The sequence below is a fragment of the Sorex fumeus genome, unplaced genomic scaffold, assembly GCF_029834395.1.
Source record: "Sorex fumeus unplaced genomic scaffold, SorFum_2.1 ptg000047l, whole genome shotgun sequence".
NCBI lineage: Eukaryota > Metazoa > Chordata > Mammalia > Eulipotyphla > Soricidae > Sorex > Sorex fumeus.
The window spans coordinates 33,770,985-33,795,288 of record NW_026606104.1 but is presented as its reverse complement, the minus strand read 5'-3'; the positions used below and the strand labels follow the sequence as shown (position 1 = coordinate 33,795,288).

Below are 24,304 nucleotides of genomic sequence, written 5' to 3'. Positions count from 1 at the left end.
CAAGGAAGCCCCTTAGCCCCTGCGCTCTTTCCATTTGTTTTTATTTTTCTAATTCCCTCCCCACCCCCTTCCCATCATTGATGAGTGTTGTGTGTGTGTGCATATGTGTGTGCGTGTTATGTATGCACGTGCATATATGTGTATGTGCATGTTCATGTGTGTGCATGTGTATGTGCATGTGTTATGTATGTGTGTATGTGCATATGTGTGTATGTGTATGTTCATGTGTGTGCATGTGTGTATGTGCATGTGTATGTGCATATGGGCGTGTTATATATGTGTATGTGCATGTATGTGTGTGCATGTATGTAGGATAACACTGTTTTGTCCTTCCTCAGGTAGCTTAGGTTTATCGGGTCACACCCATCTAAGGACACTGAACTTGTATTGTAAGCAATGTCCTTTCTGTATGGACACAGGAAGACAGTTAATATTATGCTTTGTAACTTGGGAGTTGATTGACTCTGAATAATATTTACTCCTGGACATCTGCTTTCTTGACTCAGTTGCCCTTAATTCCTAGCACCCCAAAAGCAGGGTCCTGACAAGGGACTGAATGGACCCAGGGCAAGCTGTGAGCTACCCTGGCATCGAAATGGGCCAGGCCAAAGCGCCACGATACTCAACTATAAATTGAGGGCACGGTCTTGGACAAATGCTGTCATGATCCAAAAGTAAGTAACGACGAGACTAGGACCCTGCTGGGGCTAGGAAGACTAACCTGGCCTGAGGACTGCGGAATGTATGATGAGATGTTTATATCTCCTACTGTGCTCACACAGAATGACATTGCTAGAAATATTAGAAGTAGATTTACTACAGCTATTTAAGTAGATTACTAGCTGAGGAAAGAACACACCCTTGTTAGGATCCCACCCTTGAGCGGATCTCCTAGTAAACTGGAGTAATCTCTGTAGATGAGATTTTATCCTGGAGTTAATCTCCTGGAGGAGTGGTCTTACCTCTCTTTGTTGATTTGTCGATGTTCAACCCACCTTTGCGTCACCACCCTACGTGACTGCTATATAAACTAAGAATGTAATCTCGGAGAGAGGAGACTCAGAAGTGAGAGAGCTCGGGCTCCAGAGATCCAGGGTCAGAGCCAGAAGGAGAAAGGTTCCAAATTGGGGCCCAGGAGAGGAGGCAGAGGACAGGAGTGAAGAGGATTGGAATAAACTACAATAGATACCGACCAGCCTGGCCCTCGTTTCTTCCTTCGTCTGCCCTTGGCCAACAGCCGACCCGATCCAGGCCACACATAGCAGATCAAGAGCACCGAACGCGGGCGGCAAGACAGTGTGAGAAAATCTGCCCTCCTTCCATCTTGGTGCCCTCATACAGGCTGGTCAGGACTCACCCTTCCTTTTTTTATTTTTATTTTTTGCTTTCTGGGTTACACCCAGCGATGCTCAGGGGTTACTCCTGGCTCTGCTCTCAGGAATCATTCCTGGCGGTGCTCGGGGGACCATATGGGATGCTGGGGATCGAACCCGGGTTGGCCGCATGCAAGGCAAATGCCCTACCCGCTGTGCTATTGCTCCAGCCCCAGGACTAGCCCTTCTTGACCATGATGCTTACACATTTTTTTTTTCAGTGCTGCTCGGCGTCACACCCCTTTTTGTGCTGCTCACACATCTGGCCAAGGTGCAGAGGGAAGTGGCTTACAATATGGTGAACAGAACAGCATGGCTGCCAGGATCTTTCGTGGGGCACGTGGGACCCCAGGGGTTTGAACTCATGCCCATAAGCTTGTGAGGCAGGCATTCTAAGCCACTGTAATATTCCTCTGGAACACTCCCTCCCCCACAGCCCCCATATCATTCCCCTCCCCCCACACACACCTCATTTCTTTTGGTTCCAACTTTCCCGGGCAGAAGAGAGAGAGCTGGGGTTAGGGGCTCAGCAGTGAGGGAGACTGAGGTAGGGGCCTGGCCTGGGCACTACAGCATGCTGTCTAGCTGTGTTGTCACTGCCCCCTGGTGGTGGTGGTGAAGACTTAGGGTGCACTGCAGGCCTCGGGCACTTCCCTCGGCCCTCCCATCACTTTGTGGCCTGCCTGGCAGCTGGTTGTTGAGATGCCCAGCTCCAGGCCCACAGCTGGGGCCTCCGTCTCCATGGATTCCAGCCAGGTGCCGGATGGTCTTGGTCAGCAGCAGCAGCAGCATAGGCCGGGGGGCAGTGGGGGTCGGCAGTGCTCAGGGCCACAGGGTTGGGTTAGGGGACCTGTGGATATCCGATGTCCGGAGGGCAGGGTCTGAAACACCAGCTCCACTGCCGCCTGGGACACGCCCCCCGGGGCTCCTATGCTAGAGAGCCCTGCTGTACGTTGGGTTGGTTGGATTGTCTCCTCCCCCCTCCGCCCCTCCCACCCCCCCCCTCCCCCCCCCCCCCCGTGTATGTATAAGAACCCTTGGGTAGGGACCAATAAACAGAGAACTGCTTGACTACCGGACTTCCCTCCTGTGGCTTTCTTTCAGGATGTCCAGCGACTTGGGAGGTTCGTAATGCAGTTTGCTGGGGTAGACTGGCCAGGACCCCTACAAGCCTGGGTCACCCTCCTGGGTAAGGACTGGCCTGGCCCGGCCTTGCTCCTGGAGGCGCCTGGTTGGGTGGGGCCCTCCCAGGAGGGTCCTAGTGTGCACAGGTGCCCAGGTGACTGGGGGGAGGGAGACCCCTCGCCCTGGGGAGCTGTCGGTCTGCATCTGCTGGCTGGTGTCTGTCCCCTGGGCAGTTTGTCTCAGTCCTGCAGCACCAAGTGACACTCAGAGCCCTGGGGTGCTGTGGCCTCTTCGGCTCCTTTCGTACCTCGGTGCTTCTCAGGCAGGAGGTGCTGAAGGTGGCCGGAGGGTCTCCGTGTCACTCTGGCCAGGACTCACCCTGGGGAAGGGCTGCCCAACCAGAGGCCTTGGTCCAGCCTGGATGTGGCTGGATTTCTCTCACGGGGACAGCCGGGGAGCCTGTCCCAGGGTGAGCAGGGAGCTGCTGGGGGAGGAGAGCAGAGAGAGGGCCCCCAGCTCCGCCCGTGATCAGAGAGGCCAGTGCCAAGTCTATGCAATATAACATGTCTATTTTATTTAAAAAAAAAAAAACCAAACCAACCAACCTCGACCACCCGGCCCCTCCACAGGGTTTGTGACAAAAATCCTCCAGGGCATAACCCCAGCCAAGCGGGGTCCCTGCCCACCCCCCAGGCTCCTGGGGCTGTGCTGCCCCCTCCAGCCCTTTCCGTCCCTTTTGCTCCAGGCAAGATGATGGTCTGATTCCTGGGTCGGATGGGCAGGGCCCAGTGCAAAGGGGGCTTGGGCGGGGAGCTGTGACATGCAGGCCTCCCCGGCCCTGGCCAGCTGGGCAGCAGCATGGGGGGCAGTTGGTGAGAAACATGCACGAGACCACGAGTGTCCCACCTTCCTTTGCGACTGGTCACGTCCAACCAGGACGAAGGACCAGACCCGGGGACGCCCGGGACGGCCGGAGCCCCCGTGGGGCCTCTGAGTGGAGGAGGGGGGCCCGCCCTGCCAGCCCTCACCTCCCCATGAGTTGGCGTCACTCTCTTTGCCTCCTGCGGCGCTGGCACACTCCCGGACGCAGCCGGGCACCAGCAGAGCCCACAGGGCTCAGCCCTTCTGCTCCCTGAACGTCTCCGGCCACCAGCTGCCAGGCAGGTGCCCCCACAGGATCCCTGGACCCTGGGCTCAAGCCCCCTCGATGGTCCTGCTGCCCAGGACGGCGGCATGGGGTGTTGAGCGGGCCAGCGGCCAGTCCCCGGGCAGTACAGTGAGGCCGTGAGGCCGGGGCTGCTTGTGGGCCCCTCCCGCCACACACGGGGATGCTGCGGCGCGTCTGCACGGGTGGCTCGGCCTCAGCACCAGGGGTCCCGGGAGGCTCGGCCGCGGCACAGGCTGTCGCTCCGCTGCCAGGCGCTGTGGATGAGGCTCAGAGCATCCTCGAACTTCTTGTGGGAGGCCTCCTGCAGGGCCTTGTGGGGCAGGTCCACCTGGCGGGTGGGGGACGCTGGGTGAGCAGCAGCATGGTGGGCCATGCGGGCTCGCAGGGGGGCCGGGGCTGGGGCCTGGTGCTCCGGTCTCAGGGCACGCTGCTCTCCTAGCTCGGGCTGGGGCTGAGGGGCGGTGCTTTCCAGGGAGAGGCCCAGCGGAGCACGTCCCAAGGGCCTGGCGCGGGCTCCCATCCTCCCCCTCTCTCCATCTGTCCGGTGTTGGACGTTTTTCCCACACTGGGTGGCCAATCCCGGGTCTCTAGCACCAGGGGCACCTCTAGCCTTGCTTTTTGGGTTTATTTTTGTGCCACACCCAGGAATGCTCAAGGCTTACTCTTGGCTTGGTGCTTAGAGATCGCTCAGGGGAGCAGATGCGGTGCTGGGGATCGAACCTGGGTCAGCTGCATGCAAGGCAAGCACCTTCCCTGCTGTCCTCTCTCTGGCACAAGGCTTACAACTCTCTCTCTCTCTCTCTCTCTCTCTCTCTCTCTCTAATTTTTGGGTCACACCTGGTGGCGCTCGGGGGACCATTTTGGACGCCAGGGATCACACCCAGTGTCTGGGTCACAGTCCAGGGTCTGCTGTGGTCAAGGCAAATGCCCAGCCCACTGTGCTATGGCTCCAGCCTCCAGGCTTCCGTCTCTTGACACGCACAGAAGGTCAGGAATGGTGGGTCCTAGATGTTGCGGCTTTTGTCCCATACTCCCCAGGAGCCACAGAGGGTGATTGGTACTCAAGGGCCACTCTCTCCCAGCTGGCTTGCTTGGGGTTGCTTCCTAGTGCCCAGAGGCCCGTGCAGGGCTTCAAGCCCAGCCCTCTGAGCCATGCATGGGCCAAGTGCAGGAGCTATAGGCAGTGTCACCCCTGGGCCTGCCTCCTGTCTCAGTCTGTGGCTCGAGGCTCCATGCCCAGGGCCCCCGGCTACGAGATACCTGGTAGATGGTTTTCCAGCCCGTGTTCAGTGTGGACAGGAATCTGTCCAGCTCGGCTGTGCAGCTCAGGTAGAGGACCCAGGGAGGCAGGGGCTGCTGGCTGTCCTGGGAGAAATCCTGGGGAGAGGGGAGGGGCATCTGGGTGAGAGGAACCAGGATTCCTGGGGTGGGCCACCCCCCGCCCCCGCCCACCTAGCTCACCAAGACACAGTACTCCCTGCCTGGATCTGTGGAGACGGTGCTGATGTCTGCCAGCCTGGCGGTGCCCAGCGAGCGGAAGAAGCTGGTCTGGCAATCCTCGTGGCACGTGAAGAGGCGGTCCGCGGTGACGACCAGGCAGCAGGGGATGCAGGGGCTGGGGGCCACGCCCTGGGGGATGGCCTGAGGCAGGGGCAGCAGTGGGGAGAAAGGAGCTGCACCCTGCAGCCAGGTCAGCTCAGCCGCCCCCTTGGGGCTACCCCAAGTGCAGGGCCCGGGGGCCGCCGGCACGGTCCTTAGGGGCTCAGAGGGCGCCGGCGGGAGTCGCTGAGGAGGAGCTCACCCCTTTCGACACGGCCTGGCACAGGTGCTGCATCCAGTCGGCCATCTCAGCCTCGCTGCCCGCACTCAGCTCCAGGCACGGCCGGTCGGCAAGGATGACCTGGAAGGCGTGGGGCCGGTCCGTGGTGTTGGATCTCCGACAGCCACCGCACTGCTCCCCCCTGGGCCAGAGGACGAGGGTGAAACAGAGCGAGGAGGCGGCACGGGCCAGGGCCCTGGGGCTGGCATCTGGTGCAGACTCGGGGACTGCCTCCCCCATGAGTCTGGGGGACCGCCTCCTCCATCAGTCTGGGGGACTGCCACCTCCCCTATCAGTCTGAGAGACTGTCTCCTCTATCAGCCTCACAGACTATCTCCCCTACCAGTTTTGGGGCTGCCTCCCCTGTCAGTCTGGGAGACAGCCCCCCCGATCAGTCTGGGGGGCTGTCTCTCGTCTATGAGACGGGAACTTCCCCAGGAAGCAGTTCCCCTTGATGGAAGCGGCCCTTGTCGCTCTGTTGAGTATAGCAGCCCTCAGGGCACAGGCTGAGGTGACAAGGAAGAGGCCCAGCCAGGGGAGCAGAGACCCTGGGGCCCGGACCCCCAGGCAGGGATGCCAAGGCCGTGGCACCTCCCACTGCAACAGAACTCACCCCATGTTCACCGAGAGCAGCGGGGTGACGTCCGTGCGGTCGGGGTACTGGTAGAGGATCCCATTGCTGCAGGCGACAACACGGCAGGGTGACCTGACCAGGAAGGGGGGGGTCCCTGCAGCGCCCACATCCCAGGGGCCACCCCAAGATGCTCGGGAGGGTCAGGGACGGTGGGGGCAGCAGGGAATGCCGTCTCCCCCGTGGGCCCATCAGCGACCCCAGCCCAGAGGCACCCCGGGACCCCAGAGGCGGACAGGACGGCCTTCCAGAGCCGCCCCAGTGCCGGCCTGTAGCCTGGCGGCGGCACCCACCTGAGCACCACAAAGCAGGGTTTCCAGTGCTCCTTGCCCAGGTAGGAGGTGCCCGCCTTGTAATGTAGCATGCCTTCTTTGGTGATGCCACCCTCGGGGGCTGTGCAGTGGCAGGCGGCCGGGCCCATGCATTCATCCGTGGGGTCCTCCCAGTGCACCAGCCCGTAGAAGCACACAGTGACGGCGGTGGCCTGGCGGGGACAGCAGCGGGCTGAGTGAGGGTTGGCTTTTTTTTTGGGGGGGGGGGATGAAGGGGGATCCCTGGCAATGCTCAGGGGTTACTCCTGGCTCTGCACTCAGGAATCACTCCTGGTGGGCTGGGGGGGACCACACGGGCTGCCGGGGATTGAACCCGGGTCAGCTGCGTGCCAGGCAAGTGCCCTACTCTATGGCTCCAGTCCCAGAGTGAGGCTGGGCCTGGCTCTCTGATGGCTGAGCACCAGGAACAAAGACACCCCAGAAGAGAGGGGGCAGAGGTGTGTGTGAGGGGGGGGACTCAAAAGCCTTCCTGGGGGGGAGGGATGAGGGGCAATGCATCTCTTTACACCTCTTGACCCGGATCCCCTCCCCATCCCTCAGCTTCTCACCTCACATCTAGACTCCTGGGCCACAAACTTGGCCAGTGCCAGCTTCTCCATGGTGGCATCAGTTAGGATGCTGGGGTAGGGTGGCTCCCGGCAGCCTTTGATCATGGCTGACTTCAGAGACGCCAAGAAGAACCTGCATGGCGAGTGGGGGTGCTGTCAGAGGATGGGGTCCCTCCCCACTTCAGGGGCTCATGGGGACCCAGCACCGGGCCTGGCTGGAAGCAGAGACCAGGGGTGGACAATGAATGATGTGTCCGTGGTGTGGGCCACCCATGGAGAGCTGGCAAAGGCCCCGGAGACATGCAGGAGCTGAGCGAGATGCACTCCCATGGGAGTGTGTGGGTGCTCAGGGCGGCGGGGCTTGTGCCTTTCCTGCGGGGTGCCTCCCGCCAGTCCCCCTCTGGTGTCGGCCATGCAGGGCCTGAGGTCACGTGGTGGGCCATGTGAGCTAGCAAGCTTATCCACACAGTGACTCTGAGGTCCAGAGGAAAGGGATACTTCCCCTGCCCCATGGCCCACTTTCCTCCCAGTGCTCCGAGGGGGGACTCCAGGGCAGGGCAGAGGCTGTGACTCTCCAGTCATGCTGGAGCGGGGAGGGCACTCACTCAGCCAGGCTCACGTCGGCCGTGTCCAGCAGAAACTGCTTCCTGCGGTTGGTGCACACCAGCTTCACGGTCTGCTGGTCCAGGCCCACCTGCCAGAAAACACAACCACAGATGCCCGTGGGCCGGGAGCTGCCTGGCCGGAGTTAGGGAAGGCCGGCTGGAGATACCACGAGGAGACACCCCCCACCCCCAGAGTGGTTCTTATCCCAGCACCAGGGACACAGGCCTGGGGGATGGCTCAGGCTTGGCATGCGGGAGGGTCTGGGTTCGATCCCATGCGCCGCATAGTCTGAGTAGCCCCGCCACCAGCGAGCCTGAGCACAGAGCCAGGAGTTAGCCCCAAGGTAGGTTTTTGTGTTCCAATAACCCCCAGACCGAAAAAGACAAAAAAGACGCTGCTCTGAGCACTGAGCTGGTACCTAACCCCAGCAGCCTACCCCGGGGGGCCTTGCCTTGCTCATAGCTCTGAGGGAGGGCAGGAGGGCAGGTGAGGAGCCTGCCTGGGGCATATGCCAGCAGCAGAGCCTGCACTCACCGACACATAGTCCAGTTCATTGTAAGAGATGGCCTCTTCCACCAGATAGGGCTTCTCGGTGGCCCCTGAGAGAGGAGACGCCAATCCCATTATCCCCCACGGCCTGTTTTCCTTCCCCTCCCTCCCTGTCTGAGACCTCGTCCCCTCTCTGGGAAGACTCGTCCTCGCCCTGTGATTGCACAACAACGGGGCACCTGTGGCAGGGAGTTCCCCAGGCTCCTGTCGGGGGACTGCCAGGGACCCCCTCTCGTGAGGTGCATTTGCTTCTCTTCTCTTCTTTTCCTTCTGTTTTGGGTCACGCCCAGCAATGCTCAGGGCTTACTCCTGGCTCTGCACTCAGGAATCACTCCTGGAGGTGCTCGGGGGACTACAGGGGACTCTGGGGGTAGAACCCGGCCAGCTGTGTGCCAGGTAGGTGCCTTTCCTGGCTGTACTATCGCTCTGGCCCCTGAAGTGCATTCTCATCAGCACACACCGGACAGCCAAGCAAGACCAGCAGGTAGAGGGCCTGAGGAGAGGGGTGGAGACCGTCTCATCCTCCACCTGCAGCTGCCCTGGCTAGCCGGGAGGTGGGGGGGGACAGGACCTTTCCGGAGCAAGTAGACATAGCAGTCTGTGAGCAGCACGTACAGCAGCTGCAGGTTGCCTTCCATGTGCCCCGTGCTCATCCGGATCATCTGCGGGCCAAGCACAGGGAGGTCAGGCCCCATGGCTCCTGCTCTGCCTCGAAGCCCACCCCGCTTCTCAACAGGCTGCAACCCTCCCCCCACCTTGCCCTGCTCATTCTAGGGTCCCTGGAGCTTACTTTGAAGAGCTGCTCTTCATTTTCCCGAAACACGTGGATCATCAGCAGGAGTAAGTGATTGTTGTCTACCCTGTGAGAAGGACAAGGACGGGAAGGCTGGGTAGCAGGCTAAGGTGGGGGTTGGAACGGTGATACAGGCACTCTGAGGCGAGGCAGGAACACTGAGGTGATGCCAGCACACAGAGGTTATACAGGCACACTGAGGCAATGTAAGCACATGAGCAGTGCAAGTGCTCTAAGATGAGGTAGGCACACGGAAACAACACAGGTACACAGGTGACACAGGCACTCTGAGGTGAGGCAGGCACTCTGAGGCAAGGCAGACACTCTGAGGTGAGGCAGGCACTCTGAGGTGATGCAGGCACAGTGAGGCGAGGCAGGCACTTTGAGGCGAGGCCTGTACTCTGAGGCGAGGCAGACACTCTGAGGCAAGGCAGGCACTGTGAGGTGATGCAGGCACAGTGAGGCGAGGCAGACACACTGAAGTGATGCCAGCACATAGAGGTGATACAGGCATACTGAGGTGATATAGGCACACTGAGCAATGCAAGTGCTCTGAGATGAAGTAGGCACACTGAAACAACGCGGGCACACAGGTGACACAGGCGCTCTGAGGCAAGGCAGGCACGCTGAGGTGAGGCAGGAACACTGTGAGGCAATACAGGCTCACTGAGGCGATGCAGGCATTCCGAGGTGAGGCAGGCCCTCTGAGGCAATACAGGTACCGAGAAGCAAGGTGAGCAGAGAGAGGCTGTACAGGCAGAGATGCCGTGCAGCTAGAGCAGCTCTCCCCTGACTCGGAGCCAAAACGAGAGAAAGGAGGTCCACGTCCCTCTCTACCCCTCAACGCTGCCTAGATCTCCTGGGAGCTGAGCCGAGTTTTCCAGCCCAGGGACCCCCGCTTCAAGGACGGACGTGTCGATCCTGGCAGCTCACCTGAACTCTGCCGCGTGGGTCACCTCCGAGGGGCTCCCCTGGCCCTCCTCCACCCCCGAGTCCTCCGCACTGCTCGGGCAGGGGCTGGGCTGCTCTCTCGTGAGCTGGGCTTCGGGTTCCAGGTCCAGCACGGGGCCCTCCCCAACTGGGTGTCCGGGCGAGGTGTCCAGTTCCCGGGTGTCCGGCTCTGGGACAGCACCTGAGGGGTCGTCTAGGGGCGGGGGGTGGCGGCTGTGCTCTGTCTCCTCCTCCTCCTCCCTCTTCTTCTGGGCCAGCAGCCGTAGGGCGACCAGGAACATGCGGCGGTTGGCCAGGCCCTGCAGGGTCATGGTGGCCGCCACCTGCTGTGACAGAGCCTGGACTCTCGACGGTAAAGCGGTAGAAGTCCATGGGGGCGGGGAGCCCCTCGCTAAAGTCGCACGATGGCGGCCTCTCCGGGGCTTCCCCGGGAGAGCCGGTCCGAAAGGACTGGTCGGGGGGTTCTGCTCCGGAGCCCCAGGTGCTGGGGTCCAGCTGCCCGTTGAGCTGCGCAATGACCTTACTCAGGGGCTGGCCCAGGCACTCCATGGAGGTGTCCTTCATGGCGGGGATGAGCAGGCCCACCGGGCCGGGCTCCGAGGGCTCGCTGCTCTCGGTCGTGCTGCCGGGCCCTGCTGCCTCGTTCCGGGGGGAAGCCGAGGGGCCGTCCGGGGGGCCCTGCCCCACGCCGGGGCCTTCCTGCTGCCTGGCAGCGGCGTGCTGGCTGGAGGAGAGGTGGAGCGGGCTGGCTTCCTCGTCCACTCTCATCTTCTTCTTTTTGCCAGTCTTCTTCTTCTTGGTGACCCTGGGGCAGTGGTGGTGGGAGAGATTTCACGTCACCACAATGCCGAGGGAAACCAGACGGGCTGAGTGAAAAGAGGTGATCCTGGGCGTGGGGCCTCTGGGTACAGCCAGCATGCGGGGGGGGGGGGGGAGGTCTGGGCGGTGCTAGTGGGCAGCAGCGGGACATGCTGAGGAAGGGGGTGCTATGCCCAAGACCACAGAAGAGACACAGGGACCAGCATGAGGGAGGCAGGAGGTGTGAACCCTAGTGGAAGAGCACCCTGGAACTAGCTGTGTCCTGGGGGTGACACCGGCTGTCCCTCTACCAGCACGTGGGCCCTGTGTCTTGGGCTGGCCCCGCTTCCCATTAGGCATCATCAAGGATGATTTAATTAGTTGGAGTCAAAAGATTCGGGTACACACTTTGTTCCAAGCGGCCAGAGTGGTCCCGACTAAGTGAGACGAGGGCTGAGCCACTGCAGTGGCTGGGGCACCCAGGCCCCAGGCCGCTGGGGACAGTGGGGACATGTCCCCGTGGGCCAGCAAGCCTCCAGATGCGCCCAGATGGATGGAGAGTCCCAGAGCTGGAGTCAGGAGAGGCCCTGGGTTAAGTTTCCCAATTCAAGGTCAGGCGCTGGCCTTGCACAGCCTGACCTGGGTTCGATAACCTGAACACCACCAGGAGTAATTCCTGAGTGCAGAGCCAGGAGTAACACACTTGAGCATCGCCGGGTATGACCCAAAAATGACGCCCAAAAAACGTTTCCCAGTTTGGGATGGGAGAGACTGTGTAGGGGCTTAGGTACTGCGGAGCACACAACTGATCTCATTTGGGTCCCCTGGCACTGCACAGGATCCCTTGAGGCTTGCCAGGAGAGAGCCCTGAGCACAGAGCCAGGAGTAAGCCCTGAGGGGCTGGAGGGATAGCACAGCGGGTAGGATGTTTGCTGTGCATGCGGCCGATCGGGGTTTGATCCCTGGCACCCCATATTGTCCCCTGAGCACCGCCAGGAGTAACTGCTGAGTGGAAAGCCAGGAGTAACCCTGAGCATCACTGGGTGTGACCCAAAAAGCAGAAAAGAAAAAGGGAGTAAGTCCTGACCACTGCTGGGTGTGGCCCAACCCATCCCCTGACCCACCCCCACCCCCAAATAGTGTCCCAACTGGTCATTCACCTTCTCCTTCCCTTCCGCTGTCCCTTTCCTATGACAAAGCTACTTTTCTCCCGATGAGCCCAGCTGGCCTGGAGTCAGCACAGAGCTCAGAAACTGCGTTGGCTCTCAGGGGTCGCCCTAGGGGAGATGGGGTGGGGCAGGGAAACTCGGGCGGCTCTAGACCGGACCCGGTGTCTCTTTGGTGCACCCCCTCTTCTCCCTGGCCTCCCGCCTTTCACTGACCTGATGACTTCCAGCTCGGTGCAGGTGTCTGGCGGGCTTGGGGTGCGGGGCTCTGCCTTTTCCTGCGAGGCAGCGTGCACGGGGGTGGTGTCCGAGGAGGACACCGTGTCCGCCTGGCCCTCGTTGAAGGGGTTGTGGCGCTGGGTGGGGCTCTTGGTGGAGGCCTTGCCGCTGGTTAGGTCTGAGGCGGTGGAGCGGGGGCCGCTGATGGTGTCGGTGAGGTCTCCATCTGGGGGAGCGCGAGACAGGAGAGAGAGCGCCCGTCAGACGGCCTGCCTCCCCCCAGGATGGAAAGGTGGCTCTGGGTGGGTGGGGGAAGGGGATCCCAGTTCAGGAGCAGAGGCCCCGATCTCACAGGACAGGGGAACTGTGACTCGGCAGCCAAGTGGGAGTCGAGCAGGGCACGATGGGGCTGGGGTCCCAGGGCCCGGGGCTCAGGGTCTTGGACAGTGGATGCCAGGGGAGCACCTGCAGGCCCAAGCTGAGGCCCTGAATCACTGTAGCATCTACTGAAGACACAGACACAAAGGAACGGAAGGTGAGAGTCGGGGAAGAGCATCAGGGCCAGAGGAAGTTAGGGGTACAGAACAGAGCACAGAGGGCGAGAGGTGAGGGACCAGGAGAGAAACGGGCCCCTCAGTGACTGCTGCTCCCCCCGACATCCCGCCTGCACCCTCAACAGAGGGCGAGGGGCCCGTGTGATTGGAACCTCAGTGTGTGTGTGTGTGGGGGGGGGGGGGCCTCACTGCCGCCTAGCCTCACCCAACTGTCCACTCTGGGGAGAAAGCAGGACATGCTGCTGACCCTCCAGAGAGGAGCTGGTCTGATTGAACGCCACTCTGCCAGCCGGCCACCTTCGGTCACTGGAATGGGCCTCCTTCCCCCCACACTAGACAAGCTCACAGGGCTCTCATCCGGGTGGGAGCCACCCAGAGGAGAACCGGGGCCTGGCAGGTGGAACCACCTGGACAAGGGCTGGCGATGAGGGTGTGGGAGGTTGGTTCACACTCCAGGGAACTCATGGCCACAACCCACCCGGAGGAGAGGGGGCGTACCAATTGATCTCAGCCCGGAGGGTCTTGCCTGTTGCTAAGTTCTCAGTGGATCCTGGAACTCCCCCTCAACCCCCAACCCCAGGCAGCTGCCTGCTGGCATCGGACACTGTCCATGTGCCAAAGGACACTGTTTCAATGTAAGGATAAAAGAAAGGCTGAAGCCATCATGGGACCTGCCAGGACAAAACCAGTGCTCCAGAAAGCTATCTGCTGGGGTCCTGGGACCCAGGCACCTGCAGGGACCCTGCTTCCGGTTTGGGGTCCTGGGTACGCAGCTGCTCTGAGTGAGGAGAACCACAGAGCTGGGGGCGTGTCAGGGCTTGGACCCTGCCAGCCTGGAAGGGGGCTGTGGACCACAGGAGCTGCCTCCATCGCCACCCAGGGGGCGGCCGAGAATATGGAGCTTCCTGCAACCTTGCTTTCCTCCAGGTCTGCAGGTCAGCCATCAGGGCGAGCTCCAGAAGTCTTGAGTGTGGCATGGGAGGCCAGGACAGCGGGAGAACCTCCCGGTGCCCTGGAGCCCAAGACGACCTGAGCAAGCAGTGCCACTTCCCGCCCTGGGGAAGGCTGGGCCCTGCTGGTCAGTGACAGCGACAGACAGACAGCAGAAGGGTTAGTCAGTTAGTTAGTTAGACTTGGAGGGAAAGACCAAGGCCCAGAAGGTGCTTCAGGAGGAGAGGCAGGGAGCACAGAGCTGCTCAGATGGAATTCTGGATTTCTAGCTGGGATGAACTAAAACCGGGGGCTCTCCAACACCTCTCTCTGGGCCACTTCCTTCCCCCAAAGCTGCACCTCATTTCCCTCATGTGACTTGGGAAGGCACAGCCTGTCACTCAGCAGAGATCCAGGCGCGATGACAATGGGTGAGCTCGGGAGCAGGACCAGTGGCTGGCACCTGTCCCGCCCACCTGGACAGAAGTGGCCCACAGGGCAAGAAGGACTTTCACTAAGAGGGGTCTACTCTGGCCTGGCATTCAAGGAGGAAGCCCTGGCCATCTCCTAAGCGCGACTTGTGCTCTGAGCAACCACAGAAAGAAGGCAATGGCTCCTGATTTTCCTGAGTCTGTATGTGACTGGGGTCGGCCATGTTGGCCGCTTGTAAGGCGAACGCCCTACCCGCTGTGCTATCACTCCAGCCCTCTCGGAGAGCCCGGCAAGCTACCGAGAGTATTCGATATGCCAGACACAGTAACAACAAAGTCTCCAATGGAGACGTTACTGGGCCCGCTTGAGCAAATCGACGATCAACGGGAGGGCCTTTACCTTTACCTTTACCTGTATGTGACTGGAGCATCACTGCTGCCCAACAGACTGGGCAGGATGAGTGACAGATTTTATTTTAATCCGCCCCAAGACTTCACAGAGAAGCAGGGAATGCAGCTCAGTGGCATGGCACTTGCTTTGCATGTTCGAGGCCCAGGATTCAATCCCCAGCACCAAAAAAAAAAAGGGGGGGGGAAATATTTTAAAAACATAACTTTTGGGGGCCGGAGTGATAGCACAGCGGGTAGGGCATTTGCCTTGCATGTGGCCGACCTGGGTTCGATCCCCGGCATCCCATATGGTCCCCCAAGCACCGCCAGGAGTAATTCCTGAGTGCAGAGCCAGGAATAACCCCTGAGCATCGCTGGGTGTGACCCAAAAAGCAAAAAAAAAAAAAATCCCTTTAAAAAAAAAGTAACATTTTTAAAAAATGTCACATGCCCACCTGAGCCGTTTCAGCTGTACAACTTCTCTCACTTGGACCTTAATCTCTCAAAAGTATCAAAGCAGAGATATAACGGGATGGGTAGAATGCAAGTTTTTCCTACTGGGCCCTGAACTCCAGCCCCAGCATGGGGAAAAACAAACAAAACCCGGAGAGAAAGCCATGGAGAACAGCGCCCAAGCCTTATCTCTGCCCGGTGTCTGGCTGCTTCTGGGACTGGAGCGCACCCGGCTGAACGAGGCTCGCACAGAGACGGAGTTGCAGAACAAGTCTCCCCTCGCTGGGCTCCACTGGCTGGCCGTTCCCTGCGCACACCCTGTGCTTTGTCTGGCTTCTGTGTCCAGGAAACCCAGTCCCCTAGTGAGCCCCCGCACACGCCAACGCCTGCAGGCAGGCTCAGATCTGCCGAGGGCTAAAGGTCAAGTTCCCCTTGCGCAGAATTCCATCTCCTAGAACACCAAACTCAGCTTTATTACGATCACTGACACGATTGTAAGGAACGAGCTGATTCTGAGTCATGCAGCAAGCGGGCCTGGGCACGGTGCAAGACAGGAAAAGGGGGGTGACAGCAGACTCTGGCCCACCTTCCCAGTCTGTGCTGGGGACAGACGGCACTGCCGGAAACACATCTCCAAAATCATAATCTATAAAAACGAGGGACAAAACTGAAGATTAGAAACACAGACACTGGCAGGGCAAGGAGGGTACAGGGCAACAGGGTGGGGAGGGTGGGAAGAAGACAGAGAAAAAAAAAATTAAACTTTATCTTCTCTGACTTGCTCAAGGGAACTCGGAACCCCAGCTGCTTCCCTGCCTGTGATGGGCCGAGAGCGGGGATGAGTCTTCCCCACGCCTGGGCCTGGCAGGAGAGCAGAGCCACCCCACGCCTGTCCTCCTCCTTGACCCGCTGCTCCCTCCTTTCTGTCCTCCTCTCCTTCGGCCCTTTCCCTCTCGGTAGCCCAGCAGCTGCGATGAAGTGGGCATGAGGGACCGCCTTGGACCATGAGTGCCAGGCTGCGCCATCAAGGCCCACACCTCCTCCTGAGTTCCCCGGAGGGCTGCCCTCTTCCTGCCGCTGATCCCATGAGGGACACAGTCTTGCCTGCCAGTGCAAGTCTGAAAACAGCCTCCCTCTCCCTGGGATGGGAGATGCACGGCACGAGCAGGAGGAATGATGCTGAGGGGTGAGGCTGAGGCAATTCTGGGGAGTCCAGGACTGATTCTAGGGCTCAGATCCCTGTCCCTGGAGGTCGGCGAGGGGGAAAGTAAAAGCTCTGGTGAAAGCAATTCTTTAATTTATTATTATCTTTTCTTTTGGTTCTGGGGCCACCCCTGGTGGTGCTCAGGGCTTACTCCTGGCTCTGTGCTCAGGGATCACTCCTTGGAGGGCTTGGGGAACCATATGGGGTGCCAGGGATCAAATCCGGTTCAGCCGTGGGCTAGGCAAGCACCTTACCCGCTGTACTATCGTTCCAGCCCATGGAGTTCATTTGGAAGCGAACGTGAAGGCTTAAGGTTGGAAAGAAACCAGGCTGACCCAGGAAGTGGAAGACCCAGACAACAAAATGACCCAGAGTGCTGATGGCATTCTTTCAGTCTTTGATGCTCTGGGTGCGATCACTCCTCACACTCTAGCAAGCGCAGGAATCGGAAGGCTCATGAGAAGGTGGGGCCCAGCTTCCCTAACCTGCGTCCCTCATCTCCTTCACCTTTCTTCTCCCTGAGACTCTGGGGAAGGGCAACTGCCCCCAGGAGGAAACCCTCGCCGATGCCAGTGGCAGAATTTCTAGGTCCCACTGCTCAACCCTCCATTCTCCAAATCTCTGCCCTGGACCTGTGGCTGGAGCCATCTGGGAATAAAAAACAAAAATCTCACACTCGGGAGATCGCGGTGCAGCTTTTCATCCCCGGAACCAGCTTTTTTTTGGACCACCCCAGCAACTCTACAGAAACGGGTTGGCACTGCACCCCTCCAAATTTCCATCCCTGAACCCAAGCAAGGCTGTTCCCGGGCCGGGCTCGGGCAAGGCTCCAGGACCAGCTGGCCAGCAGAGGCTGGGCTCCTGCCCGCCCCGTGCCACTCACCCTCACTGGACGGGGCAATCGCACTGTCGTCCCACTCCAGGTTGGTGGAGGTGGCCGAGTTGAAGGAGTTGAGGGACAAGCTGTCCGAGCCGTGGATGGAGCTGGGAAGGCGATCTTCAAAGTCCAGCAGGTACTGGGGTTTATAGTAGTCGGGCATGTAGGGGGCCAAGTCTAAGTAAGGGGCGTCCTGAGGGGAGGGAGAAAGGCCTGGAGAGAGCCCGAATGCATGGTCTCCACACGGTCGCCTCTCTCTCCCCTTCCTTCAGGCAAGCTTTACTCTGGGAAATCAACGGGCCTCGAGTGCTCAGAAACACACCGTCCAGGAGCAAAGGCTGCAGCTCTTAAGGCCGTGGGTGGCAGAGATGCAGAACCCCGTCTGCCTTCTGAACCCCCTAAGGCTCTTTTTTTTTTTTTAACTGTTGGTCACCCATTTCCTCCCCTTGCTACTCCTTTTCCGGAGCCAAGTTCCCTTTTCGGTCTGTGCTGCCGGGCAAGGGGCCAAGGGGGCCAAGAAAGGCCGGTCAGCGAGAACCGGGCAGGCCCTGCCTCCGACCTTAGGAGCCGAGGCTGAGGGCCACTCTGGAACCCACCGCCTTAGTTCTCTCTGGGCCTGCAGCCGACTTAGCAAGTGCTGGGAGGGACGAGGGGTGGGGGGCTGGGAACATAGGGCTGAGGGCTCAACCAGGATTCCCGAAGACACAGAGACATGCCTGCTCTGTCCCCCAGAATCCGTCCTGCCCTTTATAAACCTGAAGCCCCGAGATTGAGTGCACAGACCCCAGGAAGATGGCTGTCCCCGAGGTGAGGTGGAGGCGGGGCGTCCTGACCAGCAGCACGACTTTCCTTTCCTTTCCCTCCCTCCCTCCCTCCCTCCCTTCCTTCCTTTTCTTTTCTTTTCTTTTTTTTGGTGGTGGGGATGGAGGATACACCCGGAGATGCTCAGAGGTTACTCCTGGCTCTGCACTCAGCAATTATTCCTAGCGGTGCTCAGGGGACCATATGACACACCAGGGACTGAACCCGGGTCAGCTGTGTGCGAGGCAAGTGCCCTACCCAGGGTACTACTGCTCTGACCCTGAGCCACCCGGTTCCACTCAAGCCCAACGCTCAGCTCCGAAGCCTCCCCGAGCTAACCAGGCTTGTCCGGGCACATCAGATCCCACACACTTCCCGGAGAGGGAATCCGAAGCCCAGCACTGAGTGTCGTCCCCCCTCCCCACACCTCCCCTGGCCCCCCGGTCCTGCTCCCCCAGCGGCGGGAGGAGGCGGCAGCCTCACCAGATCCAGATCGAATCGAATGAACTCCAGCCCAGAGACCAAGGTCAGGAAGAGGGTCAGGTGATCGTGGCTGCAGACCAGGGCGTTCCTGTGGGACAGAGGAGGCACCCTGGCAGGGCCGGTCTGGGTCTGGCCGCCTACTCTGCCTACCTGAGCAGTAAGCCAGTGGTGTCAAAAGGTAACCTGGGTTGGTCAAGCTTCCCCCCAAGATTTCCCAGCTGGCAGCGGCTCCTGCCCACCCCTTCCTGGCATGCTCGCTCCGGATGCAGAGCCACATGGCACCTGACGGCAGGCCTGGGGCCTGTCACTCAAGGCTCCTCTCTCTGGCTCTGAGCAGCTGCTATAAATACGTGGTTCCAGTGGCAACCCCCCCGCCAAGGTGAAACGTTCTAGTCAGGCCTGAGGCCTGGGCAGAGGGTCAGGCAAGGCAGAGCAGCAAAGTGCCACTCGGGAGCCAGCCTGGGACCCCAGGGTCATGGGATACGTTGTCCTCCCTCCGGCATGGCTTTCCCGGCTCGAGCCATCACAGACAAATCCTCACAAGCAGTGCCAGGCAAGGCCTCTGATGTGGCACACTGTGGGGACAGGATGTGACTTTTTTTTTCTTCTCTTGTTTTAGGGTTACACCTGGTGCTGCTCGGAGGTTATCCTGGCTCTGCACTCAGGAATTACTCCTGGCAGTGCTTGGGGGACCATGCAGGGTGTCAGGGATCAAACCTGCGTCGGCCATGTGTAAGGCAAGTACCCTCCCCACTGTACTGTCACTCCAGCCTCTGGATGCGACCCCTCTTTTGGGATGAGGCTCAGGCTGCTCTGCGCACACCCCTCCGAGCACTCACTTGACGTAGTACTTGTGCAGCAGAGCCAGGTTCTCCTGGAACAGCCGCAGGTAGCTCTCCAGAGAGTTCTCGTTGAGGGCCAGGTAGAGCCAGGCCCGGCCTGCAGATGAAGGGCAGGAAAATTGGAAGGGGGGCCCGTTGGCCAAAAGAGGGCAGGGAGGAAAGGAAGAGGGACTGAGGGGACCAGGTGTGCCAACAATCTCCTCGCTGAGGGAGCACCACCCCCATGGACAAGTCCGTTTCCCTCTCCAAACCCTCGCCTGCAGTCGAGCAGAAGCAGATCAACCACACGGGATCCGTGGGCTGCCAATGACCCCAGCCCAAGTCCTGGGAGCTGGGGCCGCAGGACGGCAAGGGGGTGGTTCTCCCCGGCATCGCGCTCTCCTCCACTCCACCTGTGAAGCTCCCCTACGCTGCCAGACGCCGGGAGTTGTTAAGAGGGCTCAAGGCCCTCTAATGCCCTGTTACCACTGGGAACTTCAAGGTGAACGGCTGCCTGGGGCTGACATGGAGGCCACGGCGGAGCCCCGAGCTATGCACAGGGAGAGCGGGGCTGGTCCCTTCCTTCCCGGGGCTGGCCTGGTACTACTCACTGCGCCCCAGGTTGGTGGCCACGTGCTGTAGAACCTCGATCTGTTTGATGGCCTCTTTCCGGGTGAAATGCACCACGAGCACCCAGTAGCCAGATGAGAGGTCTTGCAGCCTGAGGAAAGAGGACAGGAGCTTCCAGGATCTCCCAGGGCCCCTTGGGAAACTGCAGCCCGCTGGTCCACCAGCCTTCATGGCAGCGTGGAGCTCCAGCAGGACCGAGAGGCTGCCACCAGACCAGTACTCCTGTGGCTAACTTTTTTTTGGGGGGGTAGTTGTTGGGCCCCACCAGGCAGTGCTCAGGTCTTACCCCTGGCTCTGTGCCAGGGATCCCTCTTGGCGGGATTCAGGCGGCCCTGGATTTGATGCCTAGAGTGCTGGGGATCAGACTCGGGTCAGCCATGTGCAGAGCAAGCACCTTACCCTCAGTACTATCTATCTGCCCCCGATGGTAGCTAATTCTTGCCCCCGGTAACGTCTGCCCGACGAGATGATTTACTGGGGACAACTACAGAGCTTGTGGCCCCCGCTGAGGGAGACAGATCCCTTTCTGCCAAAGAGAGAAGACATAAAAGGCCGACAGAGGTCAGGCCCCTCACTTGGGAGGCTGCCGGGGTCCCCCGCCACACTCTGTGCGGCTCTTGGCACCCTCCCGGCACCAGTGCCCCCTTACCCATACAGCAGGGCGTGGTCCAGGTGCTCACACAGACGCTGCAAGACCTTGTCGTGGTTCCGGATGGCAGGGGTCTCATCCTCACACGCAGCAAAGTAGCTTTGCAGCTGAAGGGAACAGCAACCCCACAAAAGCCCGATCACGAGAGAGAATCAAGAGGCAGGGCCGCTGCAAACCCATGGCAGCGGAGATACCCAGTCAGCCCAGGGGAGGCTCTGGGAAGACCCCCACCACCTCCGGCTCATGCTGGCTGCTTGCCCTGCTTGGCAGGGGTCAGGGCAGCAAAGAACACGGGCTTAAAGCGGAGCCCCCAAGAAGCAGCCCGAAGCGCTATGCACGATGGACCACCAGGCGGTTGGGAAGGGATCACGATCCATGAGTGATTCTCAAGGGGTACCAGGCCTCAACTCCAGGGCCTCTTTTTCAATCAAGAACCCCTGCCCGGGAGCTGGAGAGATAGCACAGCGGGGAAGGGGGTTTGCCTTGCACGTGCACAGCCTGGGTTCGATTCCCAGCCCTGTATATGATGCCCTGAGCCCCACCAGGAGTGATCCCTGCGCGTTGCCAGATGTGGCCCTAAACAAAAACAAACACACCCCAGAGCTCTGGGCAGCCCACAGCCCCCTGGAGTTGCCCCTTGCTACGGATTTCAGGCACCTGCCCTAAGGCCTCTTGTCTGGGGGTGGCATGGGTCAGTGGAGTTGCCTAAGGAACTTGATCAGGCAGGCTGTGGGTCTGGGTAGAAGCCAGGCTCCTGTCACCCTGTGCCGAGAAGGACACTGTTCCCAGGCTAACAGATTGCAAAAAGGAGATTTGGGTAAGCAGCAAGATGAACTGGAACTGCAGCCCTGGGCCAGCCCTGCCCGCCCGTCCACCAGGACACCAGGGTTGATGAGGTCAGTGTCAGCTGAGTGAAGACACGTGAGTCATCTGCGGCCACCATTAACAGGCAGGTTCAGCACCAGGAGAAAAGGCCTTCCCACTGCTCACCCTCTGCCCCTCTGATGCCAGACGGGCAGGGGGGACACCCAGAGAGGGGGCTGCCCTGCGCCCAGGTCTCAGGTTTAAGCCCTGGGCGCCAGACAAACCTGCTCTCAAGCGTTTTCTGGGAGCCGTGGAAGGGGACAGCAGCAGCGGACAGGGCACCCCAACCACAGCAGGAGCACGTGCTCTTGGCGAGACGCCAGCCATTCAGCCCCCGCAACAAAAATAGCCTCTCTTCTTGGAGGCCAGAGAAAGCCCTGGCCGGAGGGGTCCACTCTCCCTCCTGAGAGGCCAGCACAGCCAAGTCCCAGGGGGAATGATTTTGAGAGAGTCACAATGCTGAAAGTGTGTGTGTGTGTGTGTGTGTGTGTGTGTGTGTGTTGGTGGTGGTGGACATAGGGAGTTCAGGGCCTCACACATGCAAGTACTCGATTGTCAGGCATCCCACTACCCTCTTTTTTTTTTTTTTCTTAATTTTACTGAATCACCGTGAGATAGTTACAAGCTTTCATGCAGGCTGGAGCAATAGCACAATGGGTAGGGCATTTGCCTTGCATGCGGCCGACCCGGGTTGGATTCCCAGCATCCCATATGGTCCCCCAGCACTGCCAGGAATAAGTCCTCAGTGCAGAGCCAGGAGTAACCCCTGTGCATCGCCAGGTATGACCCAAAAAGAAAAAAAATTAAATAAAGGTAAACCTGAGACAAGAGTCTTCTGTTTGGGGGCCACACCCAGAGGTGCTTAGTGTAGTGCCAAGGATCGAATCCAGACCTCCTCATGCAAAGCCTGTATTCCAGCCCTGGGAGCTAGCTCAAGACCAGAACCTCAGATAATGACCTTAGTAAGGAAAAAGCTAAACCAGAGGCATAATCCTTTTCTTGATTATAGGTTTAGCCATACCCACCATATCAGTTCAAAACCTCGGACAACTTCAAAGTTGCTGGTTCACTCCTGCCTCCTCTGTTACAGTTACAACTGGGGCTCCCACCCTTCCATATGGGCTCAGCATTCATATGCTCAGTTGTGTGCTGCCAGGCCCCCACCCAGCCTGGTGGGGATCAGGGATGGAACTAGGGGCCTCGTGCTTGCAAGGCAGCTGCATTCCCACTAAGCCATCCCTGACTTGATTTACTTTCTATTTTTCATTTTTTCCAATTTACTTTTTTTCTGCTGGGTGGGGTTGGGGGGAACCCAGAAGTACTCAGGGATGACTCCTAGTGGTAGTGCTCAGAGGACCATATGGGGTGCCAAAGATCAGACCTGGGTCGGCCGCATGTAAGTCAAGAGGCCTCCCCACTGTACTATCTCTCCAGACCCCTAATATTTAGTGAAGGCATCTAGGAGTGACAGAGATTCCTCACTGTATTCTGTAATAATATGGTTATTGGGGTGGGGGGGTGAATGTTGGGAAACCCAGAGATCCTCAGGGTTTACTCCTGGGTCTGCACTCAGGAGTTACTCTAGCAGTTCTCGGTGGACCATGTGGGATGCAAGTTGTACTATCCTCCAGCCCCAAATTCTCCCAAACTTTTCCTGTGCACAGATTTGGGAGCAAGGGGGGAGGAGTGAAATAGGATCGTGCTTTACTTGTTCTAAAATCTGAATTCCCTTAATTCAAAAATAGATCAAATGTACATACTTCTGTATCACTACAAAGAGAACCATGATCATTTCCATAGCCACAATGTATTCTAGAACACAATAAATCATATTTTAACCATTAAAGGTCATGGTCATTGCCTTCAATTCTTTGAGATTACACATAATGCAATGAATGTCATGACTCTCAAGTGTGTTTTCCATACTGGAGTGATCTGAGTAGAACTACAGAGTGAAGGATATATTTCCTATTTGGATGGGTTCATTTGTCCTTCTAAAATGTTGGATCTAGGGGCTGGAGCAATAGCACAGAGGACAGGGCGTTTGCCTTGCACGCGGCCGAATGCGGGTTCGATTCCCAGCATCCCATATGGTCCCCCAAGCACCACCAGGAGTAATTCCTGAGTGCAGAGCCAGGAATAACTCCTGTGCATCACCAGGTGTGACCCCCCCAAAAAAGGAAAAAAAAATTTAAAAAAATAAAATGTTGGATCTAGTTGTATTCCCACCATATATGTTTTCCCACCAATGTTAGACATTTTAAATCTAATTCTTGCCAGTCCAATAGGTGAAAAACAGTACCATTAGTTTTTTTAAGTAGTAATTGTATTTATTCATGTTGGTTCTGGGGTGATGCCTGGAAGTGCTGAGAACCACTGCTGGCTCAGGGCTTGGGGGACACCCCTGGTAGTGTCTGGGGGCCACTGGATGCCAGGGATTGAACTCAGGGATCCTGCATGGGAAGCATGCTCTCCAGCCCCTGACCATTCTCCCTGGCCTGAGGCACGCCTTTAGAATCAAGTTTCATTACAGGGGCTTAGGGGGCTAGCTCAAAGGTCTGAGTGCATGCTTTGCACACAGGGGACCTAGATTAGACCAGGTTTGACCACTGGTGATGGCCTCTGAACAAAACAAACAAAAAATTTCATCACAATTCCCTTTTGAATTTGCGGTAGAATTACACTGAATCCAGAGATTATTTGGGTGGGAAAATAATATGATATTTGAGTTTTCCTGTCTAGAAACATGGAGTTCCCTGCCTCATTTGCTCAGGTTTTTTTTGAAGCCATACTTGGCAAAGCTCAAGGGTTTACTCCTGGCTCTGTGCTCACAAAATACCCCTGGTAGTGCCATACACACACACACACACACACACACACACACACACACATCCCTTTTGATGTTACTTTAGCTCTTGTATATTAATTTTCAGATAGACTGCATATATACACAAGGTATTATAAGTTATGAAACTCTGTAATCAGGAAACAATTCCTGCAAAAAGCACACACAGAGTGTGACCAGGCAGGAACAGAGGACAGGGCTGAGTTTTGTTACTGCACAGCTGGGAGCCTTTTAAGTCAATGAACCCTGAACTCTTACTTTTTCTCATCTGTAAAATGGGTTAAAAAGATTGTT

The 24,304-nt window shown here is 58.6% G+C and overlaps 1 protein-coding gene across 1 annotated transcript in view; it reads right to left on the bottom strand.

Annotated features, from left to right (window-relative positions):
* Positions 1–3,206: 3,206 nt before the first annotated feature.
* Positions 3,207–24,304, bottom strand: part of PLEKHM2 (pleckstrin homology and RUN domain containing M2) — a 39,304-nt gene continuing 18,206 nt past the window's right edge. The window contains 20 exon segments of the mRNA XM_056123294.1: positions 3,207–3,994; positions 4,927–5,043; positions 5,128–5,307; positions 5,468–5,627; positions 6,099–6,164; positions 6,410–6,600; positions 6,997–7,129; positions 7,602–7,690; positions 8,137–8,201; positions 8,723–8,813; positions 8,942–9,011; positions 9,878–10,104; positions 10,106–10,700; positions 12,076–12,304; positions 15,423–15,482; positions 16,924–17,110; positions 18,202–18,289; positions 19,041–19,140; positions 19,634–19,743; positions 20,302–20,408. Coding sequence (XP_055979269.1) covers positions 3,860–3,994; positions 4,927–5,043; positions 5,128–5,307; positions 5,468–5,627; positions 6,099–6,164; positions 6,410–6,600; positions 6,997–7,129; positions 7,602–7,690; positions 8,137–8,201; positions 8,723–8,813; positions 8,942–9,011; positions 9,878–10,104; positions 10,106–10,700; positions 12,076–12,304; positions 15,423–15,482; positions 16,924–17,110; positions 18,202–18,289; positions 19,041–19,140; positions 19,634–19,743; positions 20,302–20,408 — 3,000 coding nt within the window. The 3' untranslated portion in view covers positions 3,207–3,859.